At 33.1% G+C, this 22557-nt stretch overlaps 1 protein-coding gene across 2 annotated transcripts in view; it reads right to left on the reverse strand.

Annotated features, from left to right (window-relative positions):
• Positions 1-22557, reverse strand: part of ASCC3 (activating signal cointegrator 1 complex subunit 3) — a 344123-nt gene that overhangs the window by 118341 nt on the left and 203225 nt on the right. For both annotated transcript variants that reach the window (XM_004422154.3, XM_087443924.1), the window contains exons 15-22: positions 20193-20384; positions 19659-19883; positions 13135-13254; positions 10406-10570; positions 8607-8693; positions 7572-7748; positions 3095-3320; positions 1363-1517 (exon numbers count right to left, since the gene is read on the reverse strand). In XM_004422154.3, the coding sequence (XP_004422211.2) occupies positions 1363-1517; positions 3095-3320; positions 7572-7748; positions 8607-8693; positions 10406-10570; positions 13135-13254; positions 19659-19883; positions 20193-20384 (1347 nt within the window). The remainder of the gene's footprint in view (positions 1-1362; positions 1518-3094; positions 3321-7571; positions 7749-8606; positions 8694-10405; positions 10571-13134; positions 13255-19658; positions 19884-20192; positions 20385-22557) is intronic.

Consider the following 22557-nt stretch of genomic DNA (forward strand, 5'->3'; position numbering starts at 1 on the left):
AGTTTCTGGCTAAGTATAATTTTATATCATCTAGTCCTCACGGAAATTCTGTGAGAAAAATAATTATTATTAATATACATGTTTACAGAGGAGGGAACTGAAGGAGTTAAAGGTTAGAACACTTTAAGACCAATGGTCAATTTGGGTTAGGACTATGGTTTGGTAATTTTCGAGCATATTGCTGAACAACATTCATTCACATTAAAGATGTATTAATGTCAGGTAATGCAAAAGGTATTTACTTATACTTAACTAGACCTTACAATAACCACGTAAAGTAGGCATTGCTATACTACAATTACTGATTTACTTGTCTTCCCCCACTAGCTTCTTGAAAAAAAGGACTGAGTCTTACTTGCCTTTGTATCTACAATCTCTACTCTACTGTACTCTTTGCACAGGAACTGGTACAAAGACAGACTTTAAAAAATGTAGATTGAATAAGAAGATCCAGAGTGGATCTTCACACATATATAATAACATCTAAGGTACTGAAGCAAGAATATAAGAAGGGGTAAAAACAGAAATAGGAATGTGATTGGAGCCGAACAAGAGCATTTTCAAGGACTATGTATAGTGCTGAATGTTCAGAGAAGTAAAGAAAATAACTAAGAAAAAGTCATTTATTATGGCGACCAGTCAGTCTTGGTGATCACTGAGAAAGCAGTCTCAGCAGGAAAGAAACAGGCGATCAGGAGGAAAATGCAGAATACTCTTTCCACAAGCCTAATGGGAAAGGAAAGAAGAGAATGATCGTTTGAGAAACAACAGGATTTAAAAAGGGTTCCTTCAGCATGGAGAATCTTGAATTGTTAGTAGGCTAAAATGACAGAGTAAGTAGAGATGGCAAAAATGAAGATAACATAGAGAAAATGAAAGAAGATAGAATTAAACAAAGTCCCTGTGGAGCTGAATTCACTAAACCATTATTCAATGTTGAAATTTTAGGTTTCCTAGATGTTCTGAAGATGTCTCATTGGTTGACATATTAATATATCACATGTTTTTCCTGAGGTTGAGAGTAAATATTACTACATTTTTTTTTTTTTTTGAGGAAGATTGGCCCTGAGCTAACAACTGTGCCCATGTGGGACACTGCCACAGCACGGCTTGATGAGTGGTGCGTTGGTGTGCACCCAGGCTTTGAACCTGCAAACTCCGGGCCGCTGAAGCGGAGTGGACGAACTTAACCACTACCCCACCGGGCCGGCCTCAATATTACTACGTTTTTAATGAATCTTCAATACTAATTATTTTTAGAGGATTTTCTGTATGCCTTGAGGACAGACGTAAGGAGCTGTAGTAGAACCTGCAGTACAGACATTTTTGCTTAACACTGATATAGGTATTTTCCACTTCTACCTGATCATTCCAAGTGAAATCAGGAGAGATGCTGAGTGTCACTCGGAGGACAGTCCGTGTGATGGGCTGAATGGATGCTTCCATTGTAACTGAAGGAATCTGATGAACACATTGTTTGACCTTGAGTCCAATATTCACATGATGCAGCATGTGACCTGCAAGAAAAACATCACATAGAAGAAATGTGTCCAGAGTGAAAAAAAAAAGCGGTATAATCTGACTTGTAAATGGGATTTCAGAGAAGGTGATTTTATTGCTTGTTTTATGATTTGCTGTGTAGAATAGTTGACATTCTTGACCTGGCATGTTTGAATATTTTGTAATAGTTAACTTTAATTAGCAATTCATAGCTCTGAAAACCAGTATCAAGGTTTCTTCAGCTATTAACAGGGTTCTTAACATTACTGAGACTTAATAGTGTTTAAACTACTATAAACAGTTCCACTTTTCTCCTAGTTAGTTTATGACACATTATAGAAATATCTAATATTTTGTGAAAACAGCCATTAATTTATTCAAGGTCTATGTTGAACTCTATAACCACGATGGGAAATGCTTTAGCAATCAAACACAACTCACCCGTCCACACACATTTCCACAAAACATAAAGATAAAATATGGTCAATATAGCACAAAATTAACCACTTATAAACATTTTCATAAATGATCAGATTCTGAAATACAGATATGTATGAGGTGGGGGTGGGGGTGGGGAGTCACAAACAGGTCTTACTAACTGCAAACATTTTCCTACTCTAGTCCAAGCAACGAAGTGGAAATAGATTGTGTTTTATGATATCAATATTTCTTGTATGTCTTGGTTCTTCAAAATATAATTTTTAAATCACATTTATGAACAAATTAAAATGTTGTGTGTTCACTCAAATTTGAAACTAAAGTGATCTTCCGTATTTTGATAAAATGTTTACATGTTATCCCAATGTGAGTACTCTCAACTTCTCTAGTTAATATCCTCAATTTCTCCCTATTTTTATTGATACTTCCCTTCTTCCATTCTGTCTTAGAAGAACTGTTCTTACTACACAGGTGAAATTACTATCTCAGTCACTCTTCACATCTTTGACCTTTTGTGAGCAGTAGTCCTCTCTCTTATTTCTCTTCAGCCTGACTCCCTTCTATTCTACTCAGAATCTGAAATATTCTCTAATCAATGTATTATATGTTTGTCCAATATAATGTTAAGGTACACAGAAATGTATGTAAGAATAATTTTTCAACATTATGTGAAAAAGGCAGATGACCAAATGCTATTTACACAGTGATACCAAATGAGTTTAAAGATATATAAGTATGTAATGATGAAACTCATTTAGAAATTCTAAATAGATTTTAACATTGACATAATTTTTTGCTGTGATACTGCTGATACACATAAAAAAAGACTTTGAAATGAACTAAGTATAAACAAGTAAATTAAGAATAAACCTCACTGACTAATTCTCATCATTTATAGCTAATATTCTATCTTTAAAATACTCAACTTAAGGGTGTGACAATCTAAACTCCATTTTAACTGCTAATTCTTTCACGAAACTTCATAAAATTGAGAGGGACTTCTGCTTGAGTTTAGATAAATGAAAAGGAAATTTCATAAAAATGGTAAAAATTTATCTTGAGTAAGGTGAAAATTCACAATACTTTTCTTTTATACCTAGTAAAATATTTTATTTGCACAGAACAATACATTAAAATATTTTTGCCTCTTTCTTACCTATTTCATCTTTCCTCATGTCTTTCAGCTTATCCACAGTAAGATTTTTTTCTTCTAATCTTGTTAGAATGTGTGGTGGTAAGACTGAAAATTGTCTCAAAGGGCTAGCCCAACCCCAAAGCCTCTTGTCGATGACTTTACTAAGATTCAGGAGCCTGTAGGTCATGGCAGGCCAACGTTTCCTCAGAGCAATTTCAAAAAGAGCACGGACAATTCTAGCTGCATTCTGCAGAATAAAAAGAGGGATTGGTGGTTAGGTCCAATGTGCTTTTACAATTGTCAATAAATTTATCATTCAGACTCAGTTTCAAAAGAAGTATGTCAAGCTGTATCCTTCAGTTGTGGGCAACATCTATTCTCATATAACCCTAATTATCTTTATTATTTCTATATAAGAATAACCATATCCTTTTTCTGTGGATGTTATCCTATTTAATGCTCAGAGGGTAGCCTTCTTTCCAAGTCCTTAGGAAACTCCACCCTATACTCCCTATAACAGGAAGGAAGTAGGGAGAAACAAAAGGAATACAAAGTATTGAGGAGGCTGTTGAGGCCATCTAGAATATAAGAGACAGGCAAAGATGCCCTTGGGTATATAGTGGAATAACTAAATTTACAAGACTATTTAGAGAAATGAGGAAGACTTTGGGATTCAGTCAGGGGTAAAAATTAGTAAGAGAAAGGTGACAGAGGAAGTACTGATGAGTGCAGCTATCCATATTATTGGCTCCCTATAAACCAAGCAATGTGTTAACTGCTTTACATATATTCTCTCATTTAATCTTTACAACAACTGCATTTGATTGGTTTGATATGATTTTATACATGAAGATACAAGGGCTTGGAGAGGTTAATAATTTGACCAAGGTCACACAGATAGCTGGTGTCAGAGTATCTGTTCAAAGCCAGATCTAAACAATTCCAAATTTAACTCCAAGATTCTAAATTGAGTGATCTGAGTATAACTTTATTAATAGACATAGAAAGTTACAATGATTGAAGGCTTTTTTCACATCTCTAGGGTTAGTTTCCATTTGTTTTGCCTCTTTCCTTCTATCATTAACTTTGCAAAATGTTTTCTTAAACATTATTTTCAAAATGATGAACTTGGAGACACCTTATAATATGTAATGACATCTGTATTAGACAATGAAGAATGTTAAATCTGGTCAAAATCATAAAAAGACATGAAAAAGAGTAAAGATTTTAAATAGCAAACAGAAGATCTGGCTTGAAATTATGAGGTAAAAAGGATCATAAAATTAAGGGCTTTGGTTTTATATTTTATCTAAAACGTTTATTTGTCTTTTGACAAATTCAATTATTTTGTTTCAGTACTAGAAATTTAAGAACAAAAATGGTATTCAGAAGTATGAGAACAGTTCTGATAACCATTAAAAAGGACAGGATGGCTCTTTTATTGGGCCCAGAGAATGACAAATGAAACACTGATTATTATACCTATCAATTAAGTCTTCCTACATCATTCCCAGTTGCTCTTGTAAAAAACTGCCAAGCTAACTTTCCCAATTGTGTTTGAAAGTATGTAATTTTTATCTTTCAGAACCTAGAGTTCTTCCCTAAAAGCTAAAAGCAATGGAAGGAGAAATCCCACATGACAAGATACAAACAGGATATTTTAATCTGGAATGATATAAATTGGGTATAAATAATTATCAAAGTTTCTAACATGTATAGTTTAGAGAATTGAAGTATAGGCTTCTTCATAGAATCATAGAATACTGGAGCTAAGGATTTATCTTACAGGCTGAGAGAACAAAGTTTTAGAAATATAGAAGGAAGTACTATTTTACAGAGCTGAGAGAGTGCGTGGGGAACTACTGATGGCTTCAACTTAAAATATAAATAAACTCAACAATAATTTATCTAATGCATTCAAGGATGCTAAACCCATAACAGCTATTTAAGAAAAACCAAGGATGCTCTGAGATATATCCTTAATCTTCTGAGACTGACTTTCTGGGCACCAATCATAAAAAACCTGTAAGTTTTATACTGTAAAGCAATTCGTATATCAGTCTCTGATAATATCTTCATAATCTTGAATCAAGCAAAAATGTGGCCAGATTATTCATCCAGAACCCAATAAAGTTTTACCTTTTAGTTAAATCATTAACTATTTTAACATAGAATCATTAGAAAATATAAAATGACAATATTATATTATTTTTCAGAAAAACAGATAGAAGAAGTTAGAAACAATGGTTCCTACAGAAGCTATAGGGTTTAGAGAATATATATAATTTTTCTATGGCAGAAATACATGTGTTTCAAGATGCAAAAAAAAGTTTTCACCACATTCACATTTACTTTATATAATATAAGAAATCATCACCTGGTTTCTTTGATTAAATTACTGCATTTATTTAAATTGTTTGCCAATATATCTTGGTTCATATTTGTAAATATTTCATGTTTACAGTTATTTCAAAGCACTCCTGAGTATTCATGGCTGTTAATAATTTATTTAACATAAACATCCCTTTTCTATATTAAGTCTTTGAAAAAAATTATAAACGTAAGATACATAGTAGAATAGTTTCTATATTTAAAATAAAATTCAGCTTCTGTTTCTCCTTAACTTAAAGGAGGCATTACTCAAAAAATAATGAAAAAAGTATTCTTGATAAGTAAAGAATATTTTTCTAAACAGTATGTATGGAAGGGAAACCTTTTTACTTCACATGGGGGTTTGAACATAAATACAGTCATGCATTGCTTAACAATGGGGATACGTTCTGAGAAATGCGTCGTTAGGCGATTTGGTCATTGTGTGAACATCACAGAGTGTACTTACACAAACGTAGATGGTATACTGTATTGCTCCTAGGCTATAAACCTGTACAGCATGTTACTGTACTGAATACTGTAGGCAACTGTAACACAATGGTAGGTGGTTGTGTATCTAAATATACTTAAACACAAAAAAGGTACAGTAAAAATACAGTATAAAAGATAAAAAATGGTACACCTGTATAGGGCACCTACCATGGATGGAGCTTGCAGAACTAGAAGTTGCTCTGGGTGAGTCACTGAGTGAGTGGTGATTCAATGTGAAGGCCTCAGACATCACTGTACACTACTGTAGACTTTATAAACACTGTACACTTAGGCTATACTAAATTTATTTAAAAAATTGTTCTTTCTTCAATAATAAATTAACTTTAGCTTACTGTAACTTTTTCACTTTATAAACTTTAAATTTTTTTTAACTTTTTGAGTACTTAGCTTTTTTTTCCCCCTTTTAAACATTTTTGTTAAAAACAAAGACACAAACACACACGTTAACTTAGGTCTACACAGGGTCAGGATCATCAATATCACTGTTTTCCACCTCCACATCTTGTCCCATGGGAGGTCTTCAGGGGCAGTAGCACGCATGCAGCTGCCATCTCCTATGATAACAACGCCGCCTTCTGGAACACCTCCTGAAGGACCTGCCTGAGGCTCTTCTCGAAGAGGTGTCATTCTTTTTGGAAATACGTCCATGGGTAGTTTGCTTGATTTGTTTCTTTTTTCCATCATAAATATACTTGTAAGCAGATAATAATGCACCACAAATATTCCTCTCTATTAATGAAAATCTTCCAGTGTTGGGGTTCACGGTTTCAAACTTTTTAAGGAGCTTGTTGAGGTCTGCAAAAGCTTCTGCTAAACAAACCTTTCAAGGAATTTTCTTGGGGGTTCTTTTTCTTCTATTGCAGTTTTCTTTTCTCTTGCCTCTTCAGCCATGCAATGTTACAATTGCTACAATATCACTAGGCAATAGGAGTTTTCAGCTCCATTATAATCTTATGGGACCACCATTATACATGAGGTCTGTCGTTGACCAAAATGTCATTATGTGGTGCCTGACTGTACTACACCATTTTATACTACGGTATTTTTAAAAAATTATACATTCAATGAGCTGTAATTTAGGGAATAATTTTCTTTCAGTCCCCAATTTTTAAGTGTCAACAGTAGGGAAGAAAGATTATTTGTTTAAATCAGAGACTTAGCATACTAAATATATGGTATGAGGTATATTATTAAGCCTTATTTACTGGTAAAAAATTTATTTATATTTCTAACATTTGGGGGAAGCTTACAAAGGTTCCACAATCTTTTCTTTTTGCTTGAAATATTCCTGTATTATTGCCCTTTGTAAGTAAAAGAAATGAATTTTATCATTAAAAACAGAAAGAAAATAAGATACCGATATTTTAAAACTCTAAAACCAAAACAATAGCAACATCAAAAAGAGCCAAACCACCACCAAATCCCACTCCTGTTCCTGCTCTAATAGCATAGATGGCATAAAAGATATACAAGTTAAACAGAAACAGTTCTAAGATAACATGGTAATTTGGTAGCATGTCATAATGTAATACATTCACAGTATAGCATGAATTAATTTCTTGAGTCTCTAAAAATAAACAAGGAAAAGAAAATGAGAAGGGAGTAATAGTCTTACCTGTGCAACATATGCAGAATCTGATATGAGGGAGAAACTGTCCATCTCTCCTCGGCTGATGTAAGTTTGAAGTAAGATGTTTATTTTTCCATAACTGTTCTCTACACCTCCAGGAGCTGAGAGTTCACAGAAATTGTTTAATAAGGCATCTAACTCCTCTATTTCCTCTTCTCTGACCTGGAAGAATCAATGTTTTTACAGGATTATTTGGGCTAATTTACTGCAAATTTTCATATTGAAATTAAACCACATTAAATGTTTTTTAAAAGTTTTCATTCGTTATAACTCAACATTTTCTTTTCATATACCAAATAATGGTAATATTTTCTCAGGTATCTAATAAAATACAGTAAGAAACTATCTTGAGGCTGCTACGATTACATTTTATTATTCATCACCAATATTAAGGTTACCATTGACATATAAAAATTTGATATGCCACTAAAATTAAATCTTCTGACCTCACCATCCTTCAATTGATGAAATTTCATTTTTTATTTGACCAGAGTAAAACCTCTGCCCAAATGGATTAGGGCAAACTTGAATTATCTTCAAATGCATTCATTACAGTCATATATTTTTATATGGTATAACACATTCATAGCTTAAAGCTGTGAAGTACTATGATTCAAAGTGTTAAAGTTTTCACTGTTAATAAGATTAAATTATAATACAGGCACAGAAATATTCATATTTAAGTTTGAATCATGCATGTCCTTTCTATTTTCTTCAGTAAATCTCACACTGCAACTAAACTGAAATCTACATAGTATATTCTTTGATAGTTTCATTGAAAAATAACTATTTAAATTATATTTGATTTGTAATAGATGGCAGAGAATGATGTCAGGTATGACATAATATAATTCAGGATAGTCGACATTGTTGATAAATGGAAAAACATTGCTGGTACTACAAATGTGAAGTGTCATACAGCTTGTATCGTATCAGGAATAACAATTAATTATAAACTTTTATAAATGAATGAATACATATAGGTTATATGCATTTGATTCAAGCTTCAAGTAATCTTACCTTGATTTGATCAAATTCTTCAGCTTTGGAGACTATAGCAAAAATATCACTTTCTGTTTTGTGAGCATCAAAGAGTTCATTGAAGGTCTACCAAAGTAAGTGTTATATTTGATTAAAATAGAGGGTCCAGTAAAACATTTAAAATTAAAAACGTGATTATAAATCACACATTCTTAAAGAACATTTGAGCCCTAGACAACGCAGAGTTATAATGTCTGTGGCACACTATTCCAAATCATTGCTTTAAATATCACCTAATTTATCAAAGACTAAAAAATTCCGTAAAACATAATTAGCTAGAGAAGACCTCTAGAAGCAAAAAGATCAATAAAATCAGTTAATGAAACCCACATTAGATATCTTAAAAAAGTTCATGCAACATTCTGGTCTTGGCTCATTTTCATTAGGGGCATGTGGAAATCTGCACCATTCACCAACTTTAAACTGATCATATATCATATAAAATTCAGAAAGGTATAACTAAAACTATGTAACCTGAAGAATCTGGTGAAGATATCACAATATTACTAGTAAGAACATATAGAAATTCAAGAAACTGGGAGGGAAAAAATCAGTAAAAGGCCATATAGAATAAAGACAAAGCCAAATAAAGGCTACAATTCCCGAAAGAGAGGTGCAAATAGGCTTATTGAGACGTACGTCAGCGGCAACACGCTACCAAGTGGACAAATGAGAAAGGCTACTTCGTGGACAAAACAAGTGGACGTGAGGAGGTGATGGAAGCAGTAGAGGGCTAGGGAAAATGTTTTGGGTAGAGGAACTACCAGATCACAGTTGTGAGATAATATACATTAAAAAACTTTGAAGAAACCTAAAGTGCTATACAAATACAACGTTTATTTGGGAAAAGACGAGGAAAAGTAAGCACATGAAAGTGTTTTCTGAAACCTGTTATATGCATAAGCATATGGTAAATAAGTACAAAACATAAATTTCATATAAGCCTAGGTTTTCATATTTCTAAAGAAATTTTACTTCAGTGATTTCTATTACTTTTCCATTTTAAAAACAATTTTAAGTAAAAAAAATGAATATAAGAAAAAAATTCAAACTTGCTCTTTATAAAAAGAATAGAGAGTAAAAATTCACCTTAATCTATCCCCTTCTCTTCAAATTTAAGTCCTCTCCTGACTGGTAATCACTATTAAGTTTTCCCATGTATTAACATATGCAGGTACATACATACACACATATAAACACACATGAAGCCATGCATATACTCTTTGAAATGTAAATATTATAGCGGCACCCTATCTTACATAAGAATATGTTAAAAGGCAACAAGCAAGGTTACGACTGTGTAGTTAAAATTACCCTTGAAAATCTCTTAAATTGCCCAAAATGCACAGTAAGGTTCAACTGATAATTTAATTAGTTTTTCTAACTCTTCTTAAGTCAATGTTTCTCAATAGTCTGCAATTAATTTTTCCGTTTTTTATTTAAGGATATCATTAAGCCACCATCTTCCACTTAAAATCATTCAGGCATTCTTTCCACAGATCTCACCAACATGCTCAACTGTTCTAGGCTTCGGTGCATCTACTGCTTGGGATATACTCGTTGAACAGGATGGCAAGAGGCTCCAAATAATGAGTTAGTATTTAAAGTCGTTTTTCTTGTCTTTACTGAGTGTATGTTATTGAATTTACATAAGTTAAATGCATTTTCTTCTATTAGTATCTTTTGTTATTTTGCATTAATACTATATTTTGAAGTCTAGAAAGTATTTGCATTGAATAGCAAACATATTATTGTATTTGTTCCACTCAGTATAATACCTCAATCGTGTTGTATTTAATATAGTAGTGGCTGGCGGTTCTGCCCAAATCGGTTGAGGAAAAGTATCCAGTTCGCTCCTCAAAACGAATCATCCGAGCTTTGTCTAGTTTGTGACCAACTTCAATGACCAATTGTTCTCGATGCTTTGCTAATGTTGGGTCAATCTATAGAAAAAAAAATTACAAACACTTGACTATTTCTTTAGAGAGTCATCATTTGCAAACATATACCTATTTATGAGAACTAAAATTTTTTGTTGATGCTTTAGTTAAATAAACATTTTATTAAAATTTTTACAAAAGTACACTTTTATAAATTTAGTGTATAACTAGAAAATATTTTATCCCATTAAATAAAGGAAGCTTTAAAAATTCATTGAAATTATTAATCTATATATTATCTATACATAGTAATACTTTGAAATCTAAAATTCTTATATGGTTTTATAATCTTTAAGATGAGAAATCAGATATAAGAAAAAAATCATTGTCTTCTCCCTCCCACAGTAAAATAACTAGAGACTTTAAAATATCATATTACATTCCTACTTGATAGTTATTTGGAGAAATGATAGTGAGGCTGTTTTCCTTTGTCAAAGTAAAGATATACAAAAATAAATGCAAAGTTATCCTTTCAAAATTATGGTTTTAGTGTTCTAGCAGTTTTCATAACTGCTGAAGGGAAAACCCATTTTGCCTATAATAGAATAAAATAAAAATAACAGAAGCAAAGAGTAAAATAAAGTTGACAATGAATTTTTGAATAGTTTTGAAACTACTATATTAGTCTTTTTCTAAGCAGAAAGGACATTTAGTACAAGATATTAACTAATGTTCTTGTTCCTATGATGTGTATGTGTAAATATATGTATGTATGCTCACATAAATGTATGTACACATGCCAGGCCCTGAAGATCACTCTCTGGTCATGAGCAATAAAGTGAAATATGATCTTTAAAGGGGGGAGGGAGGAGTATAAAAATACTTTAGAAATCAATTAATGAGTTAATACTCCTACCATTTGATCTTAGATTTTTACGGCAGCTTATTCATGTACAAAATATGCTAAAATAAATTTAAAAATCAGAAAAATGAGGCAAAGGAAAATCAACTGTAGGGAAGTAAGACGGACGCAAGAATCACATTAGCAAATACAAAAAGCCTTTACTACAAGTGATATATATACTGTATGTATCAGGTACATCTTATAAAAACATTTTATTAATCACATATTACTAAACCATTAAAAAATATGTTAAACTACATGTTTTGTGTTAGTTCACCTGAGTTTTGTGGCTACAAATTCATATTGAGTAATAAAATGAAAACACATAAATCACACACACAAAAAAAGTAAGATTCTCTAAATTGTGAAGGTAGTAAAACTACGTATCAGAGAAGGAAAAAAATTCACTTTCTTTATACTGGGAAATCATACACAAGAAATTTTGATATTAACCTAGTACTTAAAAACCAACTGATGTGTTCATCTTGTCCCAAGATTTGAGATGGCTTAGCCCACGAAAATATATGTGCTTTGTTTTCCTTTATCCCTTTGGAATATTTTCTTTGTGCCATTGACTATTTTCACAAAGTCCATATTTGTAATGAGAATAGCTGGTGCCATATTCTTTAAATCATTTAAGGTTACAGGTTAAAATGCCCCTACATTTTATAAATGAAAGCAATTGGCTGTAAAAGAAGACATCCCTTTGAAGATTAGCACATATTTTAACCGAGAAGAAAGGTATCCCAACTAGAGTAAACTGAAGTATAAAAACCTAATGATTTCAAATTAACAGCTTCAGAACTAGTTGCTGCTGCTATTTTTCTTGTTTTTTTCCTCCTAATCCTTAAGTTTCAATTTTTCCATGGTCAAATCTACTGCACAGGCAAAGGAAAAATGAAGAAAAAACAGATTGATAACTGCTTTGTTAACACAATGGAATATATTTATATAAAAACTAAGTTATCAGTAAATGGAGGAAAATTATAATTCTGAGTTCAATTCAACTTCTTTGCTAATTTTGACTTAACCCTAGTGAATACCCATATAATGATGGGCAAATAATGTTTTCATTAGACAACAATTGAATTTCATCAGTAATTAGGAAGCATTTACCATGTATAAAGCAGAGCTCTAAAGAAAAGACAAGATCTCACAGAATCTGTAAGCCATGTGGATCACACAACAACAAAGTTCATAGGAAGAACTGCTACCACATGCATCTGAATCTCAGTCTACGTGCACAGTGAAATTGATCCCACGCTCCAAACTGTTAAGATAATAAATCATTAATGCTATCTTTTAATTTAGGAATAAGGGCTTAGATGGGACTTGATAAGAGGAACACACTGCATACAACATTAGCCTATTATTAAATGTGGTCTATAAGTTTCCTCATGTCTTGTTTATTCCAAAACCTAAACTGAACATAGTTTAAAAGAAAATCACAGAAAAATATTAATATCAAATGGAAATGTACCTGTACAATAAACTGATGATAATATAAAGATTAACTTTTTAGTATCAGTGAAACAATTACAGGAGGCAAATTTAATATTCCTTAGTATTTTTTAAAAAAGATTAAACCTCTTTGTTTTTCTCCCAGGTTCCTAACTCTTTTCAGATGAGGCAGGAGTAACAAATATTTATCTTCATATCATGAAAGGATTACAGAACCTAAAAGAAGGTTTGACTTTTTTTTTTAAATAAATGAGTTTTCTACCTGATAAGCCTTGTGACTGATGCCATATACTAATGGATTTGCTCTCATCCGTACATAAAGATAAGTGTAACTTATCCACTTCACTGCTTCTTCCACGTTAGTAACTGTTCCCAGAGCAATCTGCAAACCAAAAATATAACAAAAATTAAACTAATGCACTAAAGTTGAATATAAACATTACATCAAAGACTATTTTGTCAGAAGTTAAGTTTTTAAAATACATCAATATGCTGTATTTAAAAGAAGGTAAACACAATTATGGGACACAACACTTCTCCAATTAATTAAAAATGAGTCCTGCCTCATTTAATTGAGAACAGTACATTAGAAATGCTATCTTCCCAAACTGAACTTATTCATTATTATGGCATTTGATTACTTTTCCCTAAATGCAGTTTAATGCATTAAAAATATTTTTGGTATTCATTAATTTTTCTTCTTCTTGTTCCTTTTTTCTTTTGGTTTCATTTTATGTGACCACACTACTGAAAATTTTAAAAGTAAGTGCACCAGAATCAAAAGAACATGAATCACAGAGGATATAACATCAGCTTTTATGTCTAAAGATACCCATTTGCAGGATGGTTATTGTAAATATACAACATGAATACAATGGAAAATGCACTCACTTCTGCACAAAAACAAAGCAGATTTTATTGGGATTTATACATATTAATAATACATATATTTTTAAAAAATCATACAAGAATGGCGAGTGGTTTTAATTTTTTATAGGTAAACTTAGAACAATCTATGGAAAAAATGGATATTTATACATTTGAACTATAATAAAGACTGGATAATGCTTTAGATTACATTCTGAAGGGAAATATAATTTTTAATATAGCATTTTAATATAGCTTTATAATTTACTAATTTAATGAAACCAAAAGTTAATAATCTAAAAACACAACAATAATATATAAGATCTGTGTAATAAAGGGAAGGAAATTGTTAGAAAATGATCTTAACACAGAACTGCAATGACAGTTTTCTCAACAATACATTTCCTTAGCCACTGGATCTACAGGTAGTCATTTTGCTTTTACTTAAAGTGTTCATGTTAATTTAAAAATCCATCCAAGTTGTTAAACTTCGTAGTTGTATAACATTTCCTGAACCTGTAACTGAATTTTTTTTTTTTTACCTTTTAATACTTTAATCAAAGAAGGAGAGATGCTCCCTACCTAAATTGTTAAATTTTAGAACAAAAGGAAAAACAAACCCTCTCATCTTAGCATTGAATATAAAAAAAAAACTTTATATTTGTTTCCTTCCTATATTATAATTTTTAATTCTGTATAACTAATTTTGTGAAATAAATAAATGGATGCTTAGCCATCTTTAGTTGGTTGAAGACAAGATATAGCAATATATAAATATCATTATAATATTATGTCATACTATTTGTCATTAAAAAGAGAAATGACCAAAAGGAAAAATACAATATGGCAGATTCTGACTATTTACGTTTAAATTTACGCTAACTTGAAATAAGTCAGACAGAGAAAGACAAATACTGTATGATCTGACTTATATGTAGAATCTAAAAACATCAAACTCATAGAAACAGAGTAGAATTGTGGTTGCCAGGGGCTAGGGAGTGGGGGAAGTGGGAGATGTTGGTCAAAGGGTACAAACTTCTAGTTATAAGATGAATAAGTTCCGGGGATCTAATGTACAATATGGTGACTACAGTTAATAATATTGTATTGTATATTTGAAAGTTGCTGTGAGAGTAGAGCTTTAATGTTCTCATCATAACAACAACAACAAAATGGTCATTATGTGAGGTGAAGGACGTACCACTAACTTTATTGTGGTAAACAGTCCACGATATACATGGTGTATCAAATCATCACATTGTACACCTTAAACTTAAACTATAAAGCTAAAAAAAATAAATTTACACGAATGTATTTACAAATGACTAAATCATCCACAATATAGGTAAATACATACATTTCTTAAGATGTGAACTGGAAGACGTTCCACAAAATGAAGAGTAACAAGAACTAAAATTCAGCTAATGAGCGAGTTGTAAAATACTTTCTAAATATTTACACAGAAGACAGTTAAACATTTTCTAGTCTGCTTAGGTAAAGGAAACTAGTTTAATGATATGGCTAAAAATCTGATAATGTGCCCCATTCTCGATTCTATTGTTTGACAGCCAAAACTGTGTTAATTCCCTCATGACCTACAGATATTTTAAAATAATATTACAGAATTCCTAAGAGTACAAAATTTTATAAAGAATAAAATAAGTTTGCTATTTCTTTCAAAATCAGACTCAATAAATCAACATTAATAAATAAGTACCTATTGCTACTAATGATAAGATTAAAGGAAAGGAGGAAGTAGGTATTAAAGATTGGATCAAGTAACCCAAGTCTTCTAAATGTTCACCAAAAAGGAACAGATTACAGAAAAATGAATGGAAATTTATGATGGTACATCATATTTTGAGATTAATCCTTGAATGCCACCTAGTGACAAAAATAAAAATTTACTTGTAAATAATTGCTGTCACCTAGTGGCTATTTAGTACAAGAGCCTTTTATAAAACACGTGTTTTTCACAGTATGTCTTTGAAATTTATCCATTCATCTCAATAATCACATAGTTGAGTGAGTAACAAGACTGTACTATGTAAAGCACAATGGATACAGTAACCAAAAGAGCATGGTCCCTGATCTCAAGAAATTCCCTAGTCGTATAGGTGAGATATGTGTAACTAATTAAGATAATATATATGAAACCACTATCCACAGTGCCTGGCACATAATATGTATTCAAAAATGCTTTCAAAAAAACACCTAACGTGAAACTTATAAAACTGCCTTTAGTATACAATCATGTGTCACATATTGACATTTTGGTTAATGATGGACCACATATACGGCAGTGGTCCCATAAGATTAGTACCATCTAGCCTAGGTGTGTAGCAGGCTATATCATCTAGGTTTGTATAAGTATACTCTATGATGTTCACACAAGGACGAAATCACCTAACGACGTATTTCTCAGAAGGTACCCCCATCTTTAAGCAACACATGGCTGTATAATGTAACAGAGCTTTATGCTCTGTTAAGGTGAAAAAAAAATCTACCCCAAATTTGGTAATTTAGAAGTAAGACTCAAAGTATCACTTTGCATCTAATATAGCCATTTAAACTTCAGTCTTTAAGGTTATCTTAATTGCTTATTTGTATGTATATTTTTTTAAACTAGTTGAAATCATATCAAAACTGAGCAAATATAGGGGCCAACCTAGGTGTAGTGGTTAAGCTCGCGTGCTCTGCTTCGGTGGCCTGGGATTCATGAGTTGGGATCCCAGGTGCGGACCTACACCACTCATCAAGCCATGCTGTGGCAGCGATGGTGACCCACATGCAAAACAGAGGAAGACTGGCACAGGTGTTAGCTCAGGGTCAATCTTCCTTACCAAAAAAAAAAAAAAAAAGCAAATATAATCATCGTGTGTGTGTATGTATTTATGTGTATATATATATGTTAAAGGAGTGTATATATATACACTCCTTTAACAAATACATGGAAAAACCATTTACGCTACCACTCATTTATTTATTCAACTAAAATTTGAGCACTGGCAGAAAGTATAAATGGGGCTGCGTATCAAGGGATGATCAGATAATGGTAAATGATACAATCTTTTACTGAATAGCAACTGGCCACAGGCATTTGTTAAATTTTCACAACAGCCCAGTGAGATTATCCCTATTTCATAAATGGGAAAATTGGGACTTTATAGGTGAAGTGAGTAGAGTAAGAACCTGTCTAGGGCAGACATGTGTTGGAGAGTAGTCAGAGCCAGAACTGGGAAGGCTGGTCAGACTGTGAAGGTCCTACATCCAAGGACAGGTGTGTGTACTATGTCCTGCAGAGATGGGAGGAACTCTATATAAAGAATGTGTGTATGGTTATAGAAAGAATAACATATTTTAAAGTATGGACTACAGGAGGCTGGTACAGAGTAGGTACCCAGTACTGTCTTCTGAATAAATTTTAATAAGCGTCAAACATGCTTCAGTGTTTCTCTCAGTGCAAAATTAAGTGGCTTTACACAGGGCTGGGACATGTGACCTTTTGGTATTAGCATGAGGGAGTCAGCCCCATTAAGAATAAATCAGCAAAGATGCCTCATAAAGTGTCTGCATTGAAGTTATTACTTAATATAATACTTTCTCCAGTTCTTCTAAACTAATGGTCAGAATTGATATTTACGTTATCGAAGATTTTAGTAAAGGCAACATTCCTAATCTAACATGACCTTTGTGTTGATCACTGCCATTGTATAGTCTTGCAAAGATTTTGGGAGTCTAAAGACTTAAAAATCCATTACCTTAAGAATATAGCACACATTCATTTTATAAACTAATTTCACACAATTTCCACAGATTGCCAAATTTAATTTCACTCAACTATAATCTAAGGGAGTTTCTTTCCTTAAGAAAAAAATTTAATTGGGAGCTATTCCAGTAGACCAAATTATGAGAAAGAAATTTTAGAAAGAAATTTACTATACTAGCTAAAAATTTCAAGGTAGTATATGTTTCATTATTAACTGCCATTTATGGCATTAAATGGAATTATGGTTACAGTTAGTTGACATTTCTGAAAATGACATACCTAATAAGTACTTTATGAATAGAAGGTGAATCTATGAAAGATAATTTATTTTTAATTTCTCAGGGCTTGACCAAATAGTTTCGCTGATGGTATTTTATAGTCCCTAAAAAAAAGAGTTCCTTGAGGACAACAGCAGTATTTTCCTCACCTTGTGTCTTCTGAATAATAACATCACCACCTTGTATTTACTTTACCACTTACAAAAAGGGCAAATCAAGGACAGTAATTCTAAGTTTATGAAGATATAGTCTTCCTTGATATGCTTTTCTAAAAAACTTGCATAAGAGTCTTGATTTTCATTGTTAAGTCAGAGATATTATGACCATTTTGGAAAACGTTTAGTTCTGGTCTTAGAAGAAGGCGAACGGTAGGTATTAATGTAGAGAAATGCATTCACCTTCAATTTACTCCATTTCATACAATATAACAGACATCTAGGCTATAATGAAAAGACTAGGTTTGGAGTTAAATAGACCTGAGTTTGAATACTAGTTCCAAAAATCAGTAGCTGAATGACGTTTGGGTTAGTTATATATCTGAGGACAATAATATCTACTTAGTAGGAATATTGAGAGAGTGGGAGAATATACAAGAAGCACCCAGCAGAGTCTCTGGCATTGATCAGGTCCTCAGTCCACCGCTACTATTACTGTCTTTGTACAACAGACTATTCCACCAGAGATACCGTTGACCCAAGACCTAATTATTTAAACCATGCAATCATAATAGGCAATGAAGATTGAAACTGAGCTTTAATAACATTTTCTTTGGAGTCAAAATTTATTTGCTAATCTTTTTTATTTTCTTGTAAGTATGCTACTAGAAACCAGTGTCTTTCGTGACTTTTTTTAACTTCCAACCAGATCTTCCAAACCTTATCTATCCTTCTGATCCCAGATCAAGTTTTACACCTTCAAGAACAAAGCTTTTCCTGATAGCTTGGGACCAAAAGTTATTTTCTCCTTGTACTGAATCCTTCTGTAGAACTTAATCACTTTCTAACATTGTACTCTGCTTTTGTATCTTTTTCTCCCCTTTTGGACTATATGCTCCTCAACAGATGGGACTGCAGAGTGAGTGTGTTTTTTATCCTCTAAAAAGACTTGTAAATAACATGAATAGAAGGTAAGTGAAATTTCTATAAGGTGTTAAAAAGTACCTAATATAGGACTTGTACACAAGTAATATTTGATTCTGAATATTTCATTTATTCACCTATTAAATATTTATATCCCACGTACTTTCAAAAATTATTTGAATCGACTCTAAAAGTTAGAAAGGATATAGAAGTAGGAAAGTGTTGAATGCCAGAGCAATAATTAAAAATGACATGAAAACCATGAAACCTCGTCTGAATGCTACCTAGGCTTCCAGGGTCTGCTATTTAAAGCTTAACACAAAACACACATGAAACAAATTATAATACTCTAGCTCAATTCGAGCAATTATATTTTGTATAACAAAGTTAATCAAATGACCTAAGATAAAAGAGCTTTATGAACCTTAGAAAACCTTTATAAAATACTTAACTAAAAACTCTGTACAAGTGCAATACAAACACAGTTGTTGTTATTGCTATTTTGTTTTCCTAGTTTGTATAACTTTGGTTAGATTTCTGTCCAATAACAAAACGTCATAATTTAAAAGTATGGTCTTTTAGTGATGAGTTCTTACAGTTATCATTTGTATTCTGTACTGCTCTGAACTAATCAACAATATTGCCATTCAGTCCATTATGTCTTATGACTGTATAATGGCAATCATAAATTGCCATTAAATCCTATAAAATAGCAACCAACTCAACCTTTATTTTACTTGGTCATTCTTGCAGCTGATGATTCTATTCCAACCTTTTATTCTTTAGATCTTACCTCTGCATTCAGGTTATCTGCAAGGCTTTCCAGAAACTGACTCTCAATTGGGTTTTGTTGAGTGAGCAAAGTGAGGTAATGGCTGAGTTTATCATGTGTTGTTATGATGATTCCTTCCCCAAATCTGTCAAATTGTGGTCTTCCAGCTCGACCAAATATCTGCATGACATCTAAAATTCCAAGGTCAACAAAGGAGCCTCTTTTTGCAGCATATATTTGTGTTCCCTAGATGAGGAAAAGTTAATAAAAATTTACATAAACACACACAAATATAATCCTGACGAGCTGAATACTGAAATTAGGCAAATATGGCAAGATTTCAAGTGTACTTTAACTAATCCTTTCATCATCTGTGATAGAGTTAAATTTTCACAATATAAAGTAGATTCTTTTGGAGAAAATAATTTTGACCTTACATAAATAACATTCGAAGTCAATGAGGCAGGCAAATCACAATACTTTTCTAAATAAATCAATCCACAGGTTTGGTTTAAGACACCACAAATCCATGTGCAAAGGAAGGTAAGCTCTTACCTTAATAACAACAGCATGAGCAGGAAGATTGACACCCCAGGCTAATGTAGCGGTACAGACCAGGACTTTGATATGACCATTGGAAAACAAGTTTTCAACCAAATTTCTGTCCTGCCGAAGCATTCCTGCATGATGAATACTAAAACCATCTGGGAATAATTCTCGTACTTGCTTATTTCTTGACTTTTGCACCTAGAGTAGATATTAACAAAACATAAGACTGTCACTTAGCATTTAAAAGCAATTGTTATTTAGCATTTCTCTTGAATCAAAGAAAGCATAAAATTATTTTTAAGCATCTTAAGGTCTTACTAAGTCTTATTATATAATGGTATACAAAATTATTAAAAATCATATTTCATCTAGGTAATCCTGAACATGACACAAAATCCAAAAAGAACAAAGTTAAAAGCAAGTGTCTCTTTAACCCAGCTATTCCCCTCTTGCAATCAATCAATATTATCTGTTTCCTAGCCTTCCAAAAATACTCAATTAAAAACAAGCACAAATCGGGGCCGGCCCAGTGGCATAGTGGTTAGATTTCTGCACTCTGCTTTGGTGGCCCAGTGTTCGCAGGTTCAGATCCCAGGCGTGGACCTGTGCATCGTTCATCAATCCATGCTGTGGTGGTGTCCCATGTACACTCTGTACAAACAGAGGAGGACTGACACAGATGTTAGCTCAGGGACAGTCTTCTTCAAGCAAAAAAGAGGCAGATTGGCAACACATGTTAGCTCAGGGCCAATCTTCTTTTTTTTTTTTTTTGGTGGCTAGAGATACATTTACAGTGTGTGTGTGAGGCCCGGCCTGGGCCAGGGCCAATCTTCTTTACCAAAAAAAAAAAAAAAAAAGCATAAACCTTAGGTGGCTTCCAACTCATTCAGAGTAAAGGCCAGACAACACAAGGCCCTATAGAAATCATTTCCATCCCCTGCCCTCACTTACCCATGTCAGCCACAACGGCCAACTTTTTCTCTAAGTCCCTTTTCTGACAAAGCCACACCCGCCTCAGAATCTTCACACTTTCTATTCCAGACCCACTGCATGGAAGACTCTCTCCCCTCTTCCCAAGATGCCCCCTGGTTCTGCATAGTATGCACTCCTCCTCATAGCAATGAGCCAATAAACCCAACTGTGTTCACCTACGGCTGTGCTCCTGGTGATCTTTGACAGGAGGGCACTGAACGACCACCTGTCCTAGCTCCTCAACTTTACCACTGCCCTGAATATACTAACTTCACTTCTGGTGCCTGCTCTTCGGCCTGGTCTGGGCTCAGATGTGGAATTTGGTGCACTTATTTGCAATCTGTACAAGTGCAATAGCAGAAGATCTTACAAAATTCACTGACGACTCATGTATAATAGAGAAAAATTTTCTGCAAATTTAAAAACCTTAGATTAACATAAAAGAGGTGTTTATATAGTCAAAGCTTCTGTTTGGGCATCACATCCTGTGTTTATTTGCTATTGCTCTGAAAATTTCATTATCAATATTTCAATAATTTCTTTTGAAACATAGTTTCCATGGTTTTTTTGTACTGGGCACACACTGGCAGGGAACGGGATTTTGGAGGTCTGGGGTTCTAGTACTGACATTGTCACACGGATTATCTCTAAGGTCACTTAAAAATTTAAACTTCTAACTTAATAATAATTAAGAAAATAGCACTGCATGAATCTGCTGCAAATATGAGGTAATATATTAACAAACCACACCATCTAGTGGCCAGCCAAGGAAATAACAACTTATACATTGCGAGCCTTTTAGAGTCCAAAATAAAACACACACATGCACAAAAAGACTATCTTCTTCAAGTTTCAAGAGGAGCGTATCCTTACTTTATTTTTGGGAAGTGTGGTCAGCCTGTTAGAAACCATTTTATACATACCTTTATGATTAACTACATCTAGATCATACTGCCTCAACTTTCATCTCTTCAGACATGAACTGCTATTGTCAATCTCATGGATATGGGATGACTTGGGGATAGAGTCCGTTGTGGAGTATTTGCTAGGATAGAACAAGAGAGCTCTTTCAGAGCTCCCACTCTGACCAAGTGGGTTCCACCAGCTTCAGTGGCCACCGTCTGGGTACATCCCTCTGGTCTCGGTGAGGAACTAAGAGGCACCAGGGGTCACTTCTCTTTTGTCTCTATTCTTGCTCACATTTTGTGCATTGCTTTTTTATTGCTTTAGTAGAGACCTGAAGGGACAACAACCTTAAAATAAGTCGGAGTTGTTCATTCTTAACTATCTTTGAATCTGATTCTGCCATCTGTGGTCTAGCCTCACTCACAGTACAGAAAAACTTGGATCCCTGGGGATGAGGCCCAGAGATGTGCACTTTTTCAAATTTTATTTTAAA

This window comes from Ceratotherium simum, chromosome 19, assembly GCF_057802395.1.
Source record: "Ceratotherium simum simum isolate JZ-2026a chromosome 19, ASM5780239v1, whole genome shotgun sequence".
Lineage (NCBI taxonomy): Eukaryota > Metazoa > Chordata > Mammalia > Perissodactyla > Rhinocerotidae > Ceratotherium > Ceratotherium simum.